Raw genomic sequence first — 17465 nt, 5'->3', positions numbered from 1 at the left:
AAGTGCGGTGCCAGGCAGGAGAGCCGAGGACAATGAACTGGGCTTTGTGCTCGAGCTCACTACCTGTGATTCTGTGTGGATTTCCCTTCTGTCATTCCCAAGCTTTGGCAACAAATGTTATTTTTGGGACTGGATTCTCCGCTGGGGGGCTGAAATTAAGGCAGGGACTAAATCCACTCAGGCTACATGTTAAGGAGGAGCAGAGCGCCCTGAGGCCAGAGGATCCACCTCACTCAGGGAGATTCCTTCTGCAGGCCAGGCCTGCAAAATTTGGTATCAGCTTTATTAGGGAAAATATCAGGTCTCTTTACACGTTGAACAGGAACTGCTGGTTAACAAGACACGATTAACTTGCTAGGAATGGACAAGGACAGCGACAGGAGAGTGCTTCACAGCACCTGCTGCTGATGGCACCTTCATTCTGGCTGCAGAATTCTCCCAGGAAGGGTCCCGGGCTCTTCAGGAGGCATTTACTTGGAAGCACAGCTCAGAGTATCTGTCCAAAGTTGTCCAGCCTCCAGCCTGGCCCATGTCTTCAGGCAGCTCCGAGGCAAGAGCAAAAGAGACGGGTTCCCTGCCCCCTTTTTACCCGCTGGATCAGCTTCTACGACTTGGCCAAACTACCTTTCTGTCTGCTGTGCTGGGAATCCCACTAGCAAGACCCAGAGTCAGGCACATTTGGGGGACAGGTCCATCGGCCACTCCTCACTTCTGTGGGCTCCGATGCCAGCAGAGCCACGTCAGCAGCTGCTACCTCTTGCCGGAGGGAGTTTCTTCTGGCCTCACCCACCCAGCCATGGCTACGTCAGGGCAGAAGGGAGAGAAGAAAGAAGAGAGATGAGATGAAAGGATTTAAAATGTGCAACCATCTTTGAGGTTTCCCACATCTGCACTGCTCCACAGTGTGAAAAGGGCTTTCACTTTTACCTGATCCGTGGGGGCTGCTATCCCCTTGTAACCAAAAGGGAAACTGAGACTCAAAGGGAGTAAGAAACATGCTCAACATCACGCAGCGCTAGGTCTGACTATGTCCAGAGCTCTTTCCAGGGTAACAGGTTGCTTCTACTCATTTCAAAGGACCAAAACCAGAAAAACACGCACCCAACTGACGCCTCCTCCCTGACAATCTAGAACTTACACATTACGTGCTGCCTTTGCACATGCCCCGGTTGGGATGCCCTTTCTCTTTCCTGCCTAAACCTGCCCTTCGAGGCCCCACTCCAGCTCTCTCCTCTGGGGTCTGCCCAGGCAGAGTCTGAGCCATCATCGATGACTTTCCCTGAGCCATATACCCAACACGCTTCATCACCACACCATCTCACAGACGTGCTTGTCTCCTCTAAGATACTATGGGGTTCCCTTGAGGGCAGAGAAGTCCTTTTTCATCTTTGGAGGCAAAGCATACGAGTGGGGCTGGTACAGGGTAGATGCTCAGTAAATGTTTGGTAACCAAAAGAATTAAAAAGTAAACATTCTCCTCACAAAACCAGCTGGCCTCCATACAATTTTGCGGCGCTGAACTAGAGGCAGGAGCCCTCTGTGGCCAGCGGGAACTTGGACATCCAGTACCCAGGACACGCCAGCAAGACACTGCCTGGGTGCTGGGAAACAATGCCCTCCACCCTACAGGAGAGCTCAGGGTGGAGCCTGAGCTCAATGCCCTCAAGGCTGGAGAGCTTTTGGAACAGGGACCCTGCCATCTCAAAGCAGGCCCCGTCCCGACATCCCACTGCCAAGCAGACCACCTCTGCAGAGAGCTGCTGGGGACAAAAAGGTGACCACCAACGGCCCTGACCCACTCCCAGGGATGCGAGGCCTCTTGCCTGCCACTGTTCCAGTCAAAGCGGGGCTTCCCCAATGGTGTCCAAGGAATTCCAGTCTTGCAAAAGCACCTTGGAGAAGTGATGAGAGTAATGTGGGAGACGCTACGAGCTTCTTGGTCCTGTGAAGAGGCCTGACATGTGTGGGCATGCTGAAGGTTATGAGAGGCCTGCAGCAAAGATGATCACGTAGCTCGCTTTAACTTGGTGTCTGCCAAACCTACTTGACAGGGAACCTCACCCCACTTTCACATACGCACCCTACTTTTCTTTATGGAAAACCTATTAACATCCTGTGGAACTAGGGTTCCAAGGAGCACACTTTTGGGAAATGCTGGTGAAGGTCACCGAGCAAGGGAGGTGCTTCTTGTTGGGGGGGGGGGCGCAGCCTCCTGGAGGCAGGCTGGGGACACATGTGGGAAGGGAAGGGGGTGATCAAGGACCAAAAATCACAAAAATAAGCACCCAAACGACCCCTCCTCCCTGACGATCTATAACCTGCACGCTCTGTGCTGCCTGTGCACATGTCCCCACTGGGGTGCCCTTTCTCTTCCCTATCATCCGCATCCAAACATGCCCAGAAAGGGTGCCAGGGACCTCTTGTGAACCAGCACACAAACTTCCTAGGAGGAAAAGCCTTGGACACCTGAGTCCAGTGAAAAAGAAAAGAGAAGCATTGTCTGGAGCCTCTGCTGTCCTGTCTGCAAAACGGGAATAGCCCCGCTCCATCCAGGGTCATCCACTGAGTTCATGGAGGTCTACATTTGTGGGAAGGTGACCCCCCGGCACAGCTGTGTATCATTGGTGTTCAATCAGACTTACTGAGTGGAAGCTATACCAGTATATGGTTATGAAAAAAACAGCACCACAGCAAAAAGCAGGCACAAAACCTCAAAGTACATAACGTCAGGGGCCATGAATTTCAGAAGCAAACAATTCTAGGCCTACTGTTAACCCCTGAAGCCATCAGTAAATTAAAACAAGAATCTGAAGTGCTTCTAGCTCCGAGAGTCTATAGGAGTTAGTGGAAAAGGCACAGGCTTGCAAGCCCACCAGGTCCAGTTCTGAGCCCAGATCTGCTCCTTCTGGGCTGTTTAACTGGCAAGCAGCTTCCCTCTCCCTAAGCATCCAGTTCCCAATGTGCGAGATGAGGTTACACGATGCCCCCTCCAGGGTGGCCATGAGGATGGAATGACAAAGATAAAGCTGCAGCACACAGTAGGGGACGAATGAGTTGTCTCCTTAAAAAGGCTGGAACATGAGACACCTTTGTATAGGTGTCTGTCAGTAACAGCTAAATGAAATACTTTGTCTTCAGTCCTGTGGAAAGTTGGCTTCTGTGGGTGGAAGGCTGAGAGGATTTAGAGGAAAAACACCCACTATCAGGGCAGGGGAAGAAAACGATGAGGCTCTGGGCAGTAAGATAACGGCATCCTCTGAAAGCCAGCATAGGGGAGTGGGCTTTCATGGCTGGGGGAGAGACAGATGAGAGATGGCACCTCCCAAGGAGACCAACTTGTGGCTCAGCACTGCTCAGAGTAGAGATTAGAATTCTGTGCAGACCCAGCACTTTGGGCACACTGGTTCTAAGCTCCAAATAAGAGGCCATTGAGCTGCATCTGAACTTTGAACCTGAGTCCAGAGCACAAGGTCTGCCCACTCTACCATGCTGCTTCTCAATGTCGGGACCATCTATTTACAGGTGTTCTCTTGCCCGTCGAGAGCCTGAAGGCTCTGGATGGTGTCTGCACACTCGGCACCTGGTATCTAACATAAATGCAACAAGCACTGGCTGAATTAGTCACTCACTGGAAAATATTTCAGAAAGCCACCAGGTTTTAAAAGTCAGGGCCCCTCTAATTTAGTATAATATGATATGGTAGGAAACAACACAAGACAATTCCCTTTTGAGGAACACAGCATTGACAGGATGTAGAAAAAATTCCAAATTTTCACTTCTTTGCCTAGAACCTTTGAGCACCAGAGGACTTTCACGATATGACCCATTAGTCTTCTGCTTCCACTTTCAGTGCAGAAAGCCCTGCAGTGATACGGGTGAGCACTGTGGAGTACCAGAGCATCATCTGGTCTGACCCTCCACTTTGCAGATAAGGAAACTGAAAGTTAGGAAGAAGAAGGGATCCACACAGCAGGCCTCCACTTCTTTCCTTCTATAATAGACTGTCTTTGCAATAAAGAAAAACGCGTTTGACATACACATCTTGAACGCATGCTGTAAGCTGTACGCAGCAGGGGCAGTGGAATGCTAGAGCAGTCACACACATAGCACTGAGGGACCCAGCGGCTGAAAGGGGGTCAAAAAAGACTCTATCTGACAGGTGACTTGGACCAGGAGGGACAAGTTAGAAGTTTTAAGGGACGATGTGGCAAGAGGCCTAACCTCTCACCATAATACATACCCCCCATCTAAGTCAAAAGTTGTTGCTGGGAAGCCACTATGTGGAGACTGCACATCCCGGCCTCCTCTGCATCCAGGTGGGGTCACATGACTAACAGCAGCCAAGGGGACGTGAGCAGGAGTGATGTGTGTCGGTTAAGAGCAAAGCAGGTAAGAAGCAGCCATGCCTTCTCCATCGTCCCTTTCCCTTGCTGCCAGCCAGAAGCAAACTCTGAGGCTCCCAGGGAGGGCGGAGCACAGGATGAAAGGAGTTGAGTGCCTGCATCACTGAGTGAACCAACCTGCCAACCAGAAGCACCCCCACTGGACTGCTACATGGGAATCTGTCTCTGTGTGTTGAAGTTCGTTGCAGCAACAAGTACTACCAACGAATGCAGTGGATGTGGAGCAGGCATCCCGAACAAAGGGAACAACGTGACTAAGGAACAGCAGTGTGACGGGGGCAGGGCTGGGGCCATGGCCATGTGAAGGGGTCCCGGGATTCAGAGAGCTCACGCTGGTGGCTGCGGGAAGGAAGATCACGCACAGGGGCTGTTGCCAGGGGCCCTGGTGTTGCTGGCGCTGCTCTCAAAGGAAGAGTGAAAGTTGTGAATGGTTTCCTGTAAAATTTGTCTCTCGCGTCCCTGCGGAGGAAATTGAAAACAGACACAGAAAGTCTTATTAAACCTTTTAACCATTAATTCAATTGACACAGTGTTGTTAATGTTCAACTCATACTTGAAAAACCCATGGGCGTCTCGGGGAAAATAAATTACCTAATTGAAAGAGTACCGAGTTCAATAAAAACATACTGAGTCAGAATCTCCCCAGCACCCAACATCATAGCCTGTCAATGCTGCAGAGGCCCTGGGATGCAGGACCCCAAACCCCTGGACAGAGCGGGAGGCTGAGCCCGAGGCAGGACTGACTCTTCCCGAGTCGCATGGTCCAGATTCGAGGTCTCCTTTCCTGCGCCTCTGTGCATCTTTCCTGTCCTCAGATTTTCAGAAAATTCAACGGGAGCCCAGTTTCCTTCTGCTACAGGATAAGAGTTTAAACTGCCTTTGCTTCCCTTTGCCCAAAAGCTGCCAGATTTGTCTTCACAGAGATTCACTTCTCACTCTATTCCTACAACGCCCCCTGCCCCCTATACACACATTTTCAGATGAGAAAAGAGGGTGGATGTGAATGTTCCGTTAAGCCCAGAAAACATCATCACTGCATACCAGGCTCAGAGGCATCAATACTCAGAGATTAAGAACAGAGACTGGGTCCTAGCCAGAGCAACCAGACAGGAAGTCAAACTGTCGCTGTTTGCTGATGACATGATTGTTTACCTAGAAAACCCTAAAGACAGCTCCAGAAAGCTCCTAGAACTGATAAAAGAATTCAGCAAAGTTTCCGGACACAAAATTAATATACACAAATCAGTAGCTCCTCTATACAACACCGACCAAGCTGAGAATCGAATCAAGAACTCAACCCCTTTTAGAATAGCTGCAAATAAATAAATAAATAAATAAATAAAATACTTAGGAATATACCTAACCAAGGAGGTGAAAAACCTCTACAAGGAAAACTAGAAAACACTGCTGCAATAAATCATAGATGACACAAACAAGTGGAAACACATCCCATGCTCATGGATGGAAAGAATCAATACTGTGAAAATGCCCATACTGCCAAAAGCAATCTACAAATTCAATGCAATTCCCATCAAAATATCACCATCATTCTTCACAAAATTAGAAAAAACAATTCTAAAATTCATATGGAACTGAAAAAGAGCCCACATAGCCAAAGCAAGACTAAGCAAAAAGAACAAATCTGGAGGCATCACATTACCTGATTTCAAACTATACTATAAGGCCACAGTCACCAAAACAGCATGGTACTGGTATAAAAACAGGCACGTAGACCAAAAGAACAGAATAGAGAACCCAGAAATAAACCCAAATACTTACAGCCAACTGACGTTTGACAAAGAAAACAAAAACATGAAGTGGGGAAAGGACACCCTTTTCAACCAATGGTGCTAGGATAACTTGGCTAGCCACATGTAGGAGAATGAAACTAGATACTCAGCTCTCACCTTATTCAAAAATCAACTCAAGATGGATTAAGGATTTAAATCTAAGACCTGAAACTATAAAAATTCTAGAAGGTAACATTGGAAAAACCCTTCTACATGAAACCCTTAGGCAAGGATTTCATGACCAAGAACCCAAAAGCAAATGCAATAAAAACAAAGGTAAATTGCTGGGACTTAAACTAAAGAGCTTTTGCATGGCAAAAGGAACAGTCAGCAGAGTAAACAGAAAACCCACAGAGTGGGAAAAAAATCTTCACAATCTATACATCTGACAAAGGACTAATATCCGTAATCTACAATGAACTCAACCAAATCAACAAGAAAAAAACAAACAATCCCATCAAAAAGTGGGCTAAGGATATGAATAGACAATTTTCAAAAGAAGATATGCAAATGGCCAACAAACATGAAAAAATGCTCAACATCATTAATGATCAGGGAAATGTAAATCAGAACCACAATGTGATACCACCTTACTTCTGCAAGAATGGCCATAACAAAAAAAATTAAAAAACAGTAGATGCTGGAGGTGGTGAAAAGGGAACACTTTTACATTGCTGGTGGGAATATAAACTAGTACCACCACTATGGAAAACAGTATGGAGATTCCTTATAGAACTAAAAGTAGAACTACCATTTAATCCAGCAATCCCACCACTGGGTATCTACCCAGAGGAAAAGAAGCCATTATATGAAAAAGATACTTGCATACACATGTCTATAGCAGCACAATTCACAATTGCAAAATCATGGAACCAACCCAAATGCCCATCAATCATTGAGTGGATAAAGAAACTGTGGGGGGGGTGTGTGTGTGTGTGTGTGTGTGTGTGTGTATACATATATATATATATATATATATATATGGTGGAATACTACGCAGCCATAAAAAGGGATTAATTAATGGCATTTGCAGTGACCTGGATGAGACTGGAGACTATTATTCTAAGTGAAGTAACTCAGGACTGAAGTAAACAAACATCGTATGTTCTCACGTGTAAGTAGGAGCTAAGCTAGGAGAACGCAAAGGCATTAAGAATGATACAATGGACTTTGGGGGATAGAGGGGGAAAGGATGGGAAGGGGGTGAGGGATAAAACACTACATATAGGGTGCAGTGTACACTGCTTGGGTGATGGGTGCACCAAAATCTCACAAACCACCACTAAAGAACTTACTCATGTAACTAAACACCATCTGTTCCCCAATAATCTATGGAAATAAAAAATTAAAAACAACAACAACAACAAAGAACAGAGACTGGGCTGGGCATGGTGGCATGCACCTGTAGTCCCAGCTACTTGGAGACTGAGGTGGGAGGATTGCTTGAGCCCAGGAGGTCAAGGCCAGCCTGGGCAATAGAGCGAGACCCTGTCACAGTCTAGGTTTAGAGCCCATTTCTCCCATTTGCTAGCAGGGTCACCCTGAGCAAGATACTTAATCTCCCTGGGCCTTGGTTTCCTCATCTACAAAACAGGGATGATAACAGTCCCTCAGGTGATGGCTACGGGATTGTCAGAAGGCCTCAGACACAAAGCTGTCCATTGCAGCACCATTTATACAAAGTTTGAAAATCTGTATAAGCAACAGGTAGGAAATTTTTAAAAATTAATTTTAGCACATTTCCCCATCAGACCTTGTGTGGGTAGCTGGAGGCAGACAGGTCCTATCCTCAGAGGGCAGCAGCAGATTAAACATATTTTTAAAAATTAATAAATATGGTCAAAATGTAAATTAAATTAAAAATGTATCATCTCTGGCAGACTGTTCTCTACTAAGAGTGAAAAGGGGGGAAAATCCACTGAATGAGCCCAGACTTCAAACTTTCTTTCATTTCATGGGCTCCCTATAGGCCAGAGGGGCCCCTCTCCAGACCCCCACACAGACACGTCTTGTGCTGATGAGGCCTCCTAGACTCAAGAGGACAGTAAGATTCTCCCTTCATCCCAACCCATCCAAACAATTTTAAATAAGCTGGAAAAATGCCCTCCAGATTCCATCAACACAATCCAAAGGCTGGAGGGTATGACAGAGCATTGGATGCCAGGTCAGAGCATCTGGAATCCCTACTCTATCACTGATTAGCGCCAGCATCCCAGGCCCGCCCCTTTTCCGCTAAGTATCTGTAAAATGGGGATAATGTGACCTGCCAGGGCTGCACTGAAGCTCACCCTGAGATAATGAATGGGGTGGCACTGTGCAAACTGCAGAGGGCTAAAGTGTAAATGGAAGGGTTGACAACAATTTTATTATTAAACACCACCTTAGCCTTAATTGCCTGAGAAATGAGGTCAGGGCAAGACAGGGTTCCGGCCCTCGCTGCCTGCTAACCTTAGGAGGGAGCTGCAGATGATTAAAACCGTAATTGTTTCCTGCATCTACAACTGATTGAAGATGATAATGATAATTGCCTTTAAAAACTCCCGAGTTTCAAAGGACCTGCCTGATAACTCTCAAAAGGGAAAAAAAACCAGCCATTAAATGTAGAAAAAAGGTTCACCTATCTAGTATTTCAAAAAACGCAAATTAAAACAAGGTACCTTTTTTTGCCTATCAAATTAATAAAGATTAAAAAACAAACTGATGTAATACTGGCAAAGCTGCAGTGAAACGAACAACAAACTCTCACACACTCACAGCCAGTGGAACTGTTCACTGGCTCTTTCCAGAAAGTTATTCAGATGTACATATACCTTGATTCCGCCTCTTTGATTCAGTAATTCCACTTTCAGACATCTACTGTGAGGAGATGATTAGAAGGCCTTAGACACAAAGCTGTCCATTGCAGCACCATTTATACAAAGTTTGAAAATCTACATAACAGGTAGGAATTTTTTAAAAATTAATTTTAGCACATCTATGCAAATTTATATGAAAAAGAGTTCTTAATGACATGAGTAGCTGCATATATTTCATATTAAAGAAAGCAGGAGATAAAATTACAGACCCAAATTTATCTCAGTCATATTTTTAAAAAAATTTAAGGGTGTGGTGATGCGTGCTCATAATCCAAGCTACTGAAGAGACTGAGGTGGGATGATCCTTTGAGGCCAGGAGTTTGAGGCCAGCCTGGGCAACACAGGAAGACCCCATCTCTTTAAAAAAGAAAAAACAAAGAAAAAGGACACAAAACACTACAGAGTAATCTGCCCAAAGGTGAACAGTGTTGGCCTCTGAGTGATTGGATTGTGATTTCTTAAAGAAATTCTTTTCACCATTTTGGTACTGTGTAAATTTAATAAAATCATATGCACTGCACTGACAACCACAAAAAAGGGGCAACAGAAAGAAACAATGACTTAGAACCAACTAACTCCTCATTTCTGGTAAACCTCCAATATGTAACTCGTCCAAAACTAACAAACTAATGAGCAGACTCGAGCACACATTACAATTCCAGTACTGGGGTGGGTTCATCTGGAAGTGATATGGCTTGCAGGCTGGGAGTCCACAAGCTTTGCTAATATTACTATGCCTAATAAGACTTGCTGATGTTATTATATTATGAGCCAGGTGTTTGGTTAATACTCACTTAAAAAATTTTAGGCCAAAATGCTCAATCTTATTGATTATGTAAAAAATGCATTTTATATCACACCCTGTTTTCATGTAAACATATATAACTGAAACATTTTGTCCTTTCTATCTGCAAAAGCATGTTGCTATTTTCTATTCTATTTCCTAAAATGTGCTGCTCATGCCCCATTAAATGGATTCTAAAACCCATCAGTGTGCTGTGGGCCACAGCTAGAAAGACACTGCAGGGAAGGAAAGCTGGGTCTCCCCATCTCATGTGTCCTGGTCTAGGCTCTCCAATGTGTACAGAGCACGAGAGCCATAATGGGTACTCTCTCTTGGTTGGCCAAGCTTGCACTGCAAAAGAAAAAGTATGAATGTTACAAAGGGAAGTTCATGCCCTATAGCAAAACCAAAGAGGCAGGAACCCTTGATGTCAGGGTCAGGCAAGTCCAGTCTAGAAGAGCCAAGGCCCAGAGCATCTGAAGGCTGTAAGCGCAGTGAACTGGCTCTTGGAAGCCACCTTTGGCCTGAGGAGCTCTTTGCACATCTGAGAACCAGCACACAGTTGCAGTGCTAACTTAGAATAATGCAGCAGAAGTTAAATTTGCTTTTGTACTATTACATTTCTCCTAAACACGCCTTTTCTCAATGACTCATGATGATACACGGTCCTCACTTTCAGAGGACTTTATCTGGTACTATATTTACTCTTGAATAACAGGGTCTTTCTCCAGGGAGGTGGTTCAGATCGGCTCCTTCTCCTTGTACCTATTACTGTGTGGAACTGCCTGACTGCAGGGTGGATGCTGCCTGCTGGAGGGACATGGGTGGGATTGAGTGGTGCTCTTGGCCTGGCATGTCACAGGCACCTGGGCCTCTTGGTTGGGAGCTGGTGAGCTGGGCCCCTAAGTAGGACCACTAACAGCTGTCCCTTCTGCTTCTCCTGATGGGGCCTGTTTAGTATAGGATGCAGACTGTCATAGAATAGGGAATGAGGGGAAGGGGGGATGAATTTGAGAGGAAACTGAAAAAAGGCTCTAGTCTGTATAAACTTTAAGAACAATGTCCTCTATCAGGATGGGCTCAAGATGTCACATCATTCACTCTGATGATGTCAGTTAAGTTTCCTAAGGTTTGCAAACTAGCCCAGTCTGTCTGCTTTTTGTGATCCTGGGCCAAGGAGGACACAGTCACAGAGGGCAGAGGGGAGGTTCTGGAAGCATTAGCAGTTGCTATCTGGTGGCTCAGCTCCCGGCCTGTCCTCTCACTGGCCCTGCCTCCAGAGCCTTTTCTGTCCTTCTTCCTTAACTGGCTTAAGCTTGGATTTTCCCCACTCCATTCTTTCCTTGGTTCACACATCTGCCCTCTGGAGGCCAGGAGGAGAAAGGTTCCTCTAACGCCTGGGCCACAGCCCTTCACCGCCCCACCATCCCTCAGCCACCTCTCCTCCCCAAAGGCCTTTCCCTTACTTGATGGCGTCATCCTTTACCACCTTGGGTGCCTTGCTCTGTCCCTTGGGCTTCCCCACATCTCATGTCTCTTGTTCTGTGCTCCAGTCATTCCTTTATTCTTCAAACACACTGTACACCTCACCACAGGGCCTTTGCACGTGTGCCTACCTCTGCCTGCTCTGCACTTTTCTACTGGTTTCCACTCTTGCTTCAGGTCTCAGCTGCCTTGCCACTCCCTCAGGGGTATCTTCTCAGCCCTGACTCCAAGCCAGGAGCTCTCACAGCACCACCTGCCTCTCCTTTATGTGCTGTGGGTTAGTTACACCGAGGCAGCTGGAGTCCTTGGGTGAGTTCCTCAACTTCTCTGAGCCTTGGTTTCCTCATCTATAAACTGAAACTGACTTCAGCAGCTTTCATAAGGATTAAATGAATGACTATAATGTATGACATGCTCAGAGCACAACGCGAGGCACAGAGTGATTCTGAATGGTCAATACCCACACGGTGCCTGAGACATAAAGGCTCTTTTTCATGACTAAATCGATGCCCCAGTCTTTAGAGATTGTTCTGGTTGATTCGCCTTCTGTGAGCCACCCTCAGGCTTCAGTTTCTTGGATGATGCCCTTCCTAACAGCCGAGATCTGCCTGCCTCTGACAACCTCCATACCTGCCTTACCCCTCTGCCCTCCCCGCTGACATCTAACAGCAGAGCAGAAGCGGTGCTGGTCCGGAAGTCAGGCATCACTGCCCAACTCTGAGCCTGGGCTTCCCTATATGTAAAGTGAGGTGGTCCAGGCCCATGCAACAACCAAGAAATGTTTAGAATCCGGCCATTTACAGAGGAGAAGTAACTAGTAAAGACTGGAGGAAAACTACTTGGCCTTGGGATGCCCAAAGCAATGCTAAGGGCATCCCTTTGAAGGATCACCTCGTAGCCTTCAGGCAGGAAATAGGAATGACGACAGTGACAACAAAAACCACCGCCTCCAATCCTGGCAGGGCTGAGAGGAGCCGCCTCTGCACAGCACAGTGCTGCAGAGAGGTGAAGAGAAAGAGGCCAGGAAGCCTGGGTTTAGAGTCTCCCTCCACTGCCCACCACCGTGTGACCTGGGCACCATGCTCCCCTCCCTAGACTGTGCACCCTTGCCAGCCAGACAAAGTAAGTGTAAGGACACCAGCCTCCTTGGGCTGTCTCCAGGACTGATGAGGAAACATATGTAGTGATTTGTAGATGATAAAGTACCATGTAAATATTTATTTGCTGCTGGTGCTATGTGTCTGTTCAATATTTCTGTGCATAGTCCAGCAACATAAAGAACCATAAAAGTGGCCATGCTCTCTGGTATCTCTGCATACTGTGGAACACAGAGGGAGGGAGGGAGGGAGGGAGGGAGGGAGGGAGGAAGGAAGGAAGGAAGGAAGGAAGGAAGGAAGGAAGGAAGGAAAGGTAAAAAGGCAAAGATGTCCATTATGGCAATATTCATAATAACAAAATTCCAGGCATGAGACTATTGTCCAGCAAGTGGAAAGCTGTTAGGCAAAGTGTGAAAAAGCAGCAGGTAAACAGCTACTGCACATTGTTGCTGGAAAAAAAAAAAAGCCACCCTATATTAAGAAAAAAAGCAGACAGCAAAGGAGTTCCAAAAACCCAACAGCAATTACAATGAAGCTTGCAAAGTGAGTGGTGATTTGTCTTTTTTATTTTTGTGGTTCTTTTTGTTTTTGGTGTGTGTGTGGCTCTGGGTGGGCGCAGGGTGGGAGCATTGATATTTTTAGCTTTAAAGCTGATGAGAAATTTAACATGAGACAAAAATGTGGGAAGCCGACAATAGTGACTGACGGCTGTCTGTGTGCCAGGAGCTCTGCTGAGCATTTTAGTCCTTGACACAACACCATCATCCCCACCCTACAGATGGGGACAGCGAGGCTCAGAGAGGTGTTCGCCTCACCCCACACAGTGAATAAGTGAAGGAGCTGGGATTCAAACCCAGGCCAGCCTGACCCCAGGGCCTGTCTGTGTCAAAGGCTCGAAGGCTCTGCTTTCACAGCGCTCCCGAGGGCCACACCTAGCCCTGTGCATTGAATTAGCTAAATGAAGATTTCAGCTCAATCTGGGGAGAAACTTTATGGGGGAAGAGGCCATGCTGGGAGGCAGTGAGTGCTTGCTCACTGTCAGATATGACAGAGGAGAGGAAGTAAGACCTTCTCCAGATCCCAGGACCCTGGTGAAGCTCTCAGATGTCTGAAACATGGAAATACAAGAAACGGAGAACAGTACCTTGCCTGCATTCAGTTCAGAAATCGCTGCCAGAATCTGCTGCCTGGACCCATCTGTCTTAATTCCCAGCTCCTTCAAGTCACCGTCAGTCAGTGTGAGGAACGCTTCCATGTCCACCTGGGGAGAGAGAGGGGATTTGCCACCATCTGCTGGATGCCACAGATTCTTCCCAGCCACAACAGCAATCTCATGATTATGAGCTATGAGTGCTTATTAGTAGTAAACTGATGATGATTTACTACTTCTAAGTCCTGACTTTATCTTTAAAGCATTGTTGAAAACATTTAAAAAAAAAAACGAACTCTCCTCAGATCTGGCTCTTGGATTTTCTGAACAGATGCATTTTAGGAAGACCCTTAAAATGAGCCAAGTAAGGAAAGTCTCTGAGATAGTCATCTGGGTGGCTAGAACAGGAGAAATCCAAGACCTGCTATTAGAAAAGTTAACTGCAATGTTGCTGTACTTTTAACAACGTCGGATACTGTGCAAACGTATGGCAGTACTCACCTCGTCTCCCCCACCATGCACGAGACAGAGACAGACTGTGGAAAGACAGAGTGAAGAAATAAGCAGAAGCAATAAAGGAGAGAGGGCCATGGAGAATGAGAGCAGAGCTCAGAATAAGGGCATCTCAAAACTGCAAGCCTTGGTTTCTATGGGTGAGATCCTGATAGCTCTGTCAGCCCTGCCTGGCCCCTGGACAGGAAATCAAGCCCTCTGCTCCACTGGCTTCTGTTCCTCTACGGCAAGGTGGAGGGAAGGTCGGAAGGGGCTCCAATGAAGCAAGCACATCCATCACCCTGCATGTCGGACAACAACGGCCTCTGGCATAGGGGTCCACACCTGGCAGGATCCAATCCAGGTCCACTGGGAAGCCAGTCTCAGTGTTAGACCAGAGGAGGGCAGTGAGCACTATGTGTGCAAAGCACCTTCTGAGGATTTCAGATAGACTGAGTCATTTAACCCTCATGACATCAGCGGGGTAGATCACTATCCCCATTTTGGAGACAGGGAAACTGACACACAGAGTTTTTTTTTTTTTAGCATTCAATGTAACATGGCCAGTAAGTGGCAGGGCCTGGCTTTGAACCCTGGCAGAGGGCTCCAGCATCTTCGCCCTTCTCCACAATGCCACATCATTCAGCCGCAGATTCCCTGGCCTCCCTCATGGGCTTTTCCTGAGGGCAGTAGCCCTCTTGCTAACATGACTTCACTTCCCTAAGCATTAAGGCATCGGGTCCCCGGTCTGGGCCCCTCCCCCTGGGGAGATGCTGTTGCAGACAATGCTACAGCTTCACAAATCAGACTCCAACAACAGCGCTCATCTGGGAGACGGGACAGAGAACTGGCTGCCCACACCCACGTCTTCAGCCAGAGCTAAGCAGAAGGAGGCTGTGTTGCCCTGGAGACAGATAGGGTGCCAATTCCCACTCACTGCCGGGGGACCTGGGCAGGTGCCTTACCTCAGTTTCCCCACCGAAAAATTATAGTCCCACCATATAAATTACAGGGTGGATGCAAGATCTACAAAGAGTTTACAAACAGCTTTATGATCTACATTTACAAACTACAAGATACTATCACACTTTAGAGATATGCTAGTGCCATTTAAAATGAAACTTGCATAACTTCTTGAAAATCCTCAGTCTTTCACTTTATAAGCAGGTTTTATTTTACATTCCCTCATACCTAACAAGATTAAAATTTTTTTTCTTTAAAACATTTGATTTATGTAGGGATAGAGATTTTCTTTCTGAAATTTTCCCTGCTCCCCATCTTTCCTTTTCTCTGTTAACAGTCATTTTACTTTTCTGGATTAAAAACAAACAAAAACCTCGAACCAGGTTTGAGTCACTGGGGAAGAATCTGCTCCTTTAACCCATCCTTAGCCCTCCCTGAGATGCAGGCACCCCCACCCCTCTGGCAACAGTAAGCTCCTGGCATCTCTTGGGTGTTTTATAGCTCACGGAGTGCTAAGGGGCTGAATGGATGGGTGATGCCATTTTAATGGAAACCACCTGCCCCAGTCCTGCTGGACACGAGTCTCTCCCCACAATCCCAACCCCTAGCAGGGACCCCACATCCAGCCTGGCACCATGGCCAGTCCTCAGCGATTCTGACGTCCTCAGCACCTGCCCTCTTGGTGAGGGGCCCTCCACCTCCTAACTGGTCTTTCCCTCCCAGTTATTCTTCCCCTTCTGCCCTTCCAACCCCTGTCCACCTCCATACCAGAGGCTACAGACCTGTCCAGCCTGCATCTACCTCAAGCCCGTGGTGTACAGAAGCAAGTCCACGCTGTCCAGGCCCTGCCTGGTCAAGCTCCATTCCCTCCTCCTGATGGGCTGGCCTTGGCCCAGCCCCAGCCAAGCCAGAGTACCACAGGCCCCCTCAATGAATCCTGCTCCCTCTTCCCAGATGCCCTTCCAGGTCCGTTCCCCCTCTTTCTCCAAAGTTCAGCTTAGTTCTCAACCCAGGTCTTCTCTGGCCCTCATTTCATAGACCCCTTCTCTGGGTTCCAGAGTATTCTGGGCACCTGCATTTCCCAGCACCCGGCTCTGGCAGAGGGTCTGGCAGGGGCAGGGTCTCAAGTACTTAGTGTGTGTTTGTTGACTGAATGAATGAATGACTGCATCAATCAATCAATCTTCTGCCTCTCCATCTGCACTGACCTTCCCAATTCTGACCTCCGTCAACCCTGGGAGATGCCAAACTCTCAGGGCTTATTCTAGGTGGAGAGCACCAAAGACGGAATTCCTCTCCTATGACTACTTGTGAAGGGGTAGCAGGAATGAGGCAGAAATATCCCAGTATCCTTTCAATATTCATGCCCTATTTTTTAAGCAACAGAATCCCAATTTTTAGCTGGGCATATTTCCACACAGTTAAAACATATTTCTGAGTTTCTTTTGCAGATCAGTATTGTCAGGTGATAAACTTCTGGTAAATGAGATATAATAAAGACTGTGTGGGACTTTGGGGAAGTCTCTTTAAAAAGGAGGGAATGCGTCCTTTTTCAGTCTCCTTCCATCCTGCTGCCTGGAATGTGGATGTGATAGCTGGAGCTCCAGTAGCTATATTGGACTTTGAGGATACAAGCCACATATACTAGTGGGGGTGGAGCAGAGAGCTAAAAGGGGCCAGATGACTCATCTCCAGACTTTCTGTGGGAAAAATCACCTTATTTTTTGTTTAAGGTACCACTATTTTGGTATTTTTCAATACACATAGTCAAATCCACCTTAATACAGGTAGAAAGATGAAAATTATTAGTCTGTCTTTAGCTTCAATGTGGTAAGATAAGAACATGAATTAACTTCATTCCTCTTCCAAATTCTCACTGATTGACTGTAAAGTGCATATTAATGGAGAGAATTGTTTACTGTTGGAAACTAGGGGAAAGTGCTATCTACATGCCAGATACTTCCAGGAGTTTCTGCAAGGGACTGAGAAGTACCCATGAAGCTGTGGTGATTGGGTCTGGTGGCAATCAGCAGGGTTAAAACCTCAGTCCTACTAAAGCCTCCAAGGAAAACACTGGGTTGTGGGTCCATATAGAGAGTGCACCCCTACAGTATAACCAGCTCATATGTTGCCAGAGAGAAACTAAGTAAAATGAAGAGACACTGAGCTTGGCCCCCAGCAAGCACAGGCACCTGTGTCAAATAGAGATGAGGGCACTGCCTCAGCTAACCTCACATGAACCTACCACACACAGAGGTCCTCAGCCAGTGGCTGCCAGCCCTCCCCATGGCACCGCCTCAGGCCTCAGCTCCCTCCCTGACCCCAGAGGCTGCAGAAACTTCTAGGTGAGTGAGTTATTAAAATCAGAGCGGTGCGGTGGCTCACGCCTGTAATCCCAGCACTCTGGGAGGCCGAGGTGGGCGGATCACGAGGTCAGGAGATCGAG

General features: G+C 47.0%; 1 protein-coding gene across 5 annotated transcripts in view; it reads right to left on the bottom strand.

Annotated features, from left to right (window-relative positions):
- Positions 1 to 260: 260 nt before the first annotated feature.
- The window catches only part of ANKS6 (ankyrin repeat and sterile alpha motif domain containing 6), a 63668-nt gene continuing 46463 nt past the window's right edge, over positions 261 to 17465 (bottom strand). For 2 of the 5 annotated variants that reach the window (XM_050762098.1, XM_050762099.1), the window contains exons 13-15: positions 13559 to 13675; positions 4766 to 4862; positions 261 to 800 (exon numbers count right to left, since the gene is read on the bottom strand). In XM_050762098.1, the coding sequence (XP_050618055.1) occupies positions 751 to 800; positions 4766 to 4862; positions 13559 to 13675 (264 nt within the window). In that variant the 3' untranslated portion in view covers positions 261 to 750. Of the gene's footprint in view, positions 801 to 3654; positions 4863 to 13558; positions 13676 to 14065; positions 14101 to 17465 lie in introns of those variants that run through there. The other 3 variants (XM_050762097.1, XM_050762100.1, XR_007719934.1) reach the window with 2 other exon arrangements.

This window comes from Macaca thibetana, chromosome 15 (genome assembly GCF_024542745.1).
Source record: "Macaca thibetana thibetana isolate TM-01 chromosome 15, ASM2454274v1, whole genome shotgun sequence".
Lineage (NCBI taxonomy): Eukaryota > Metazoa > Chordata > Mammalia > Primates > Cercopithecidae > Macaca > Macaca thibetana.
This window is presented reverse-complemented; position numbering and strand designations above follow the sequence as displayed.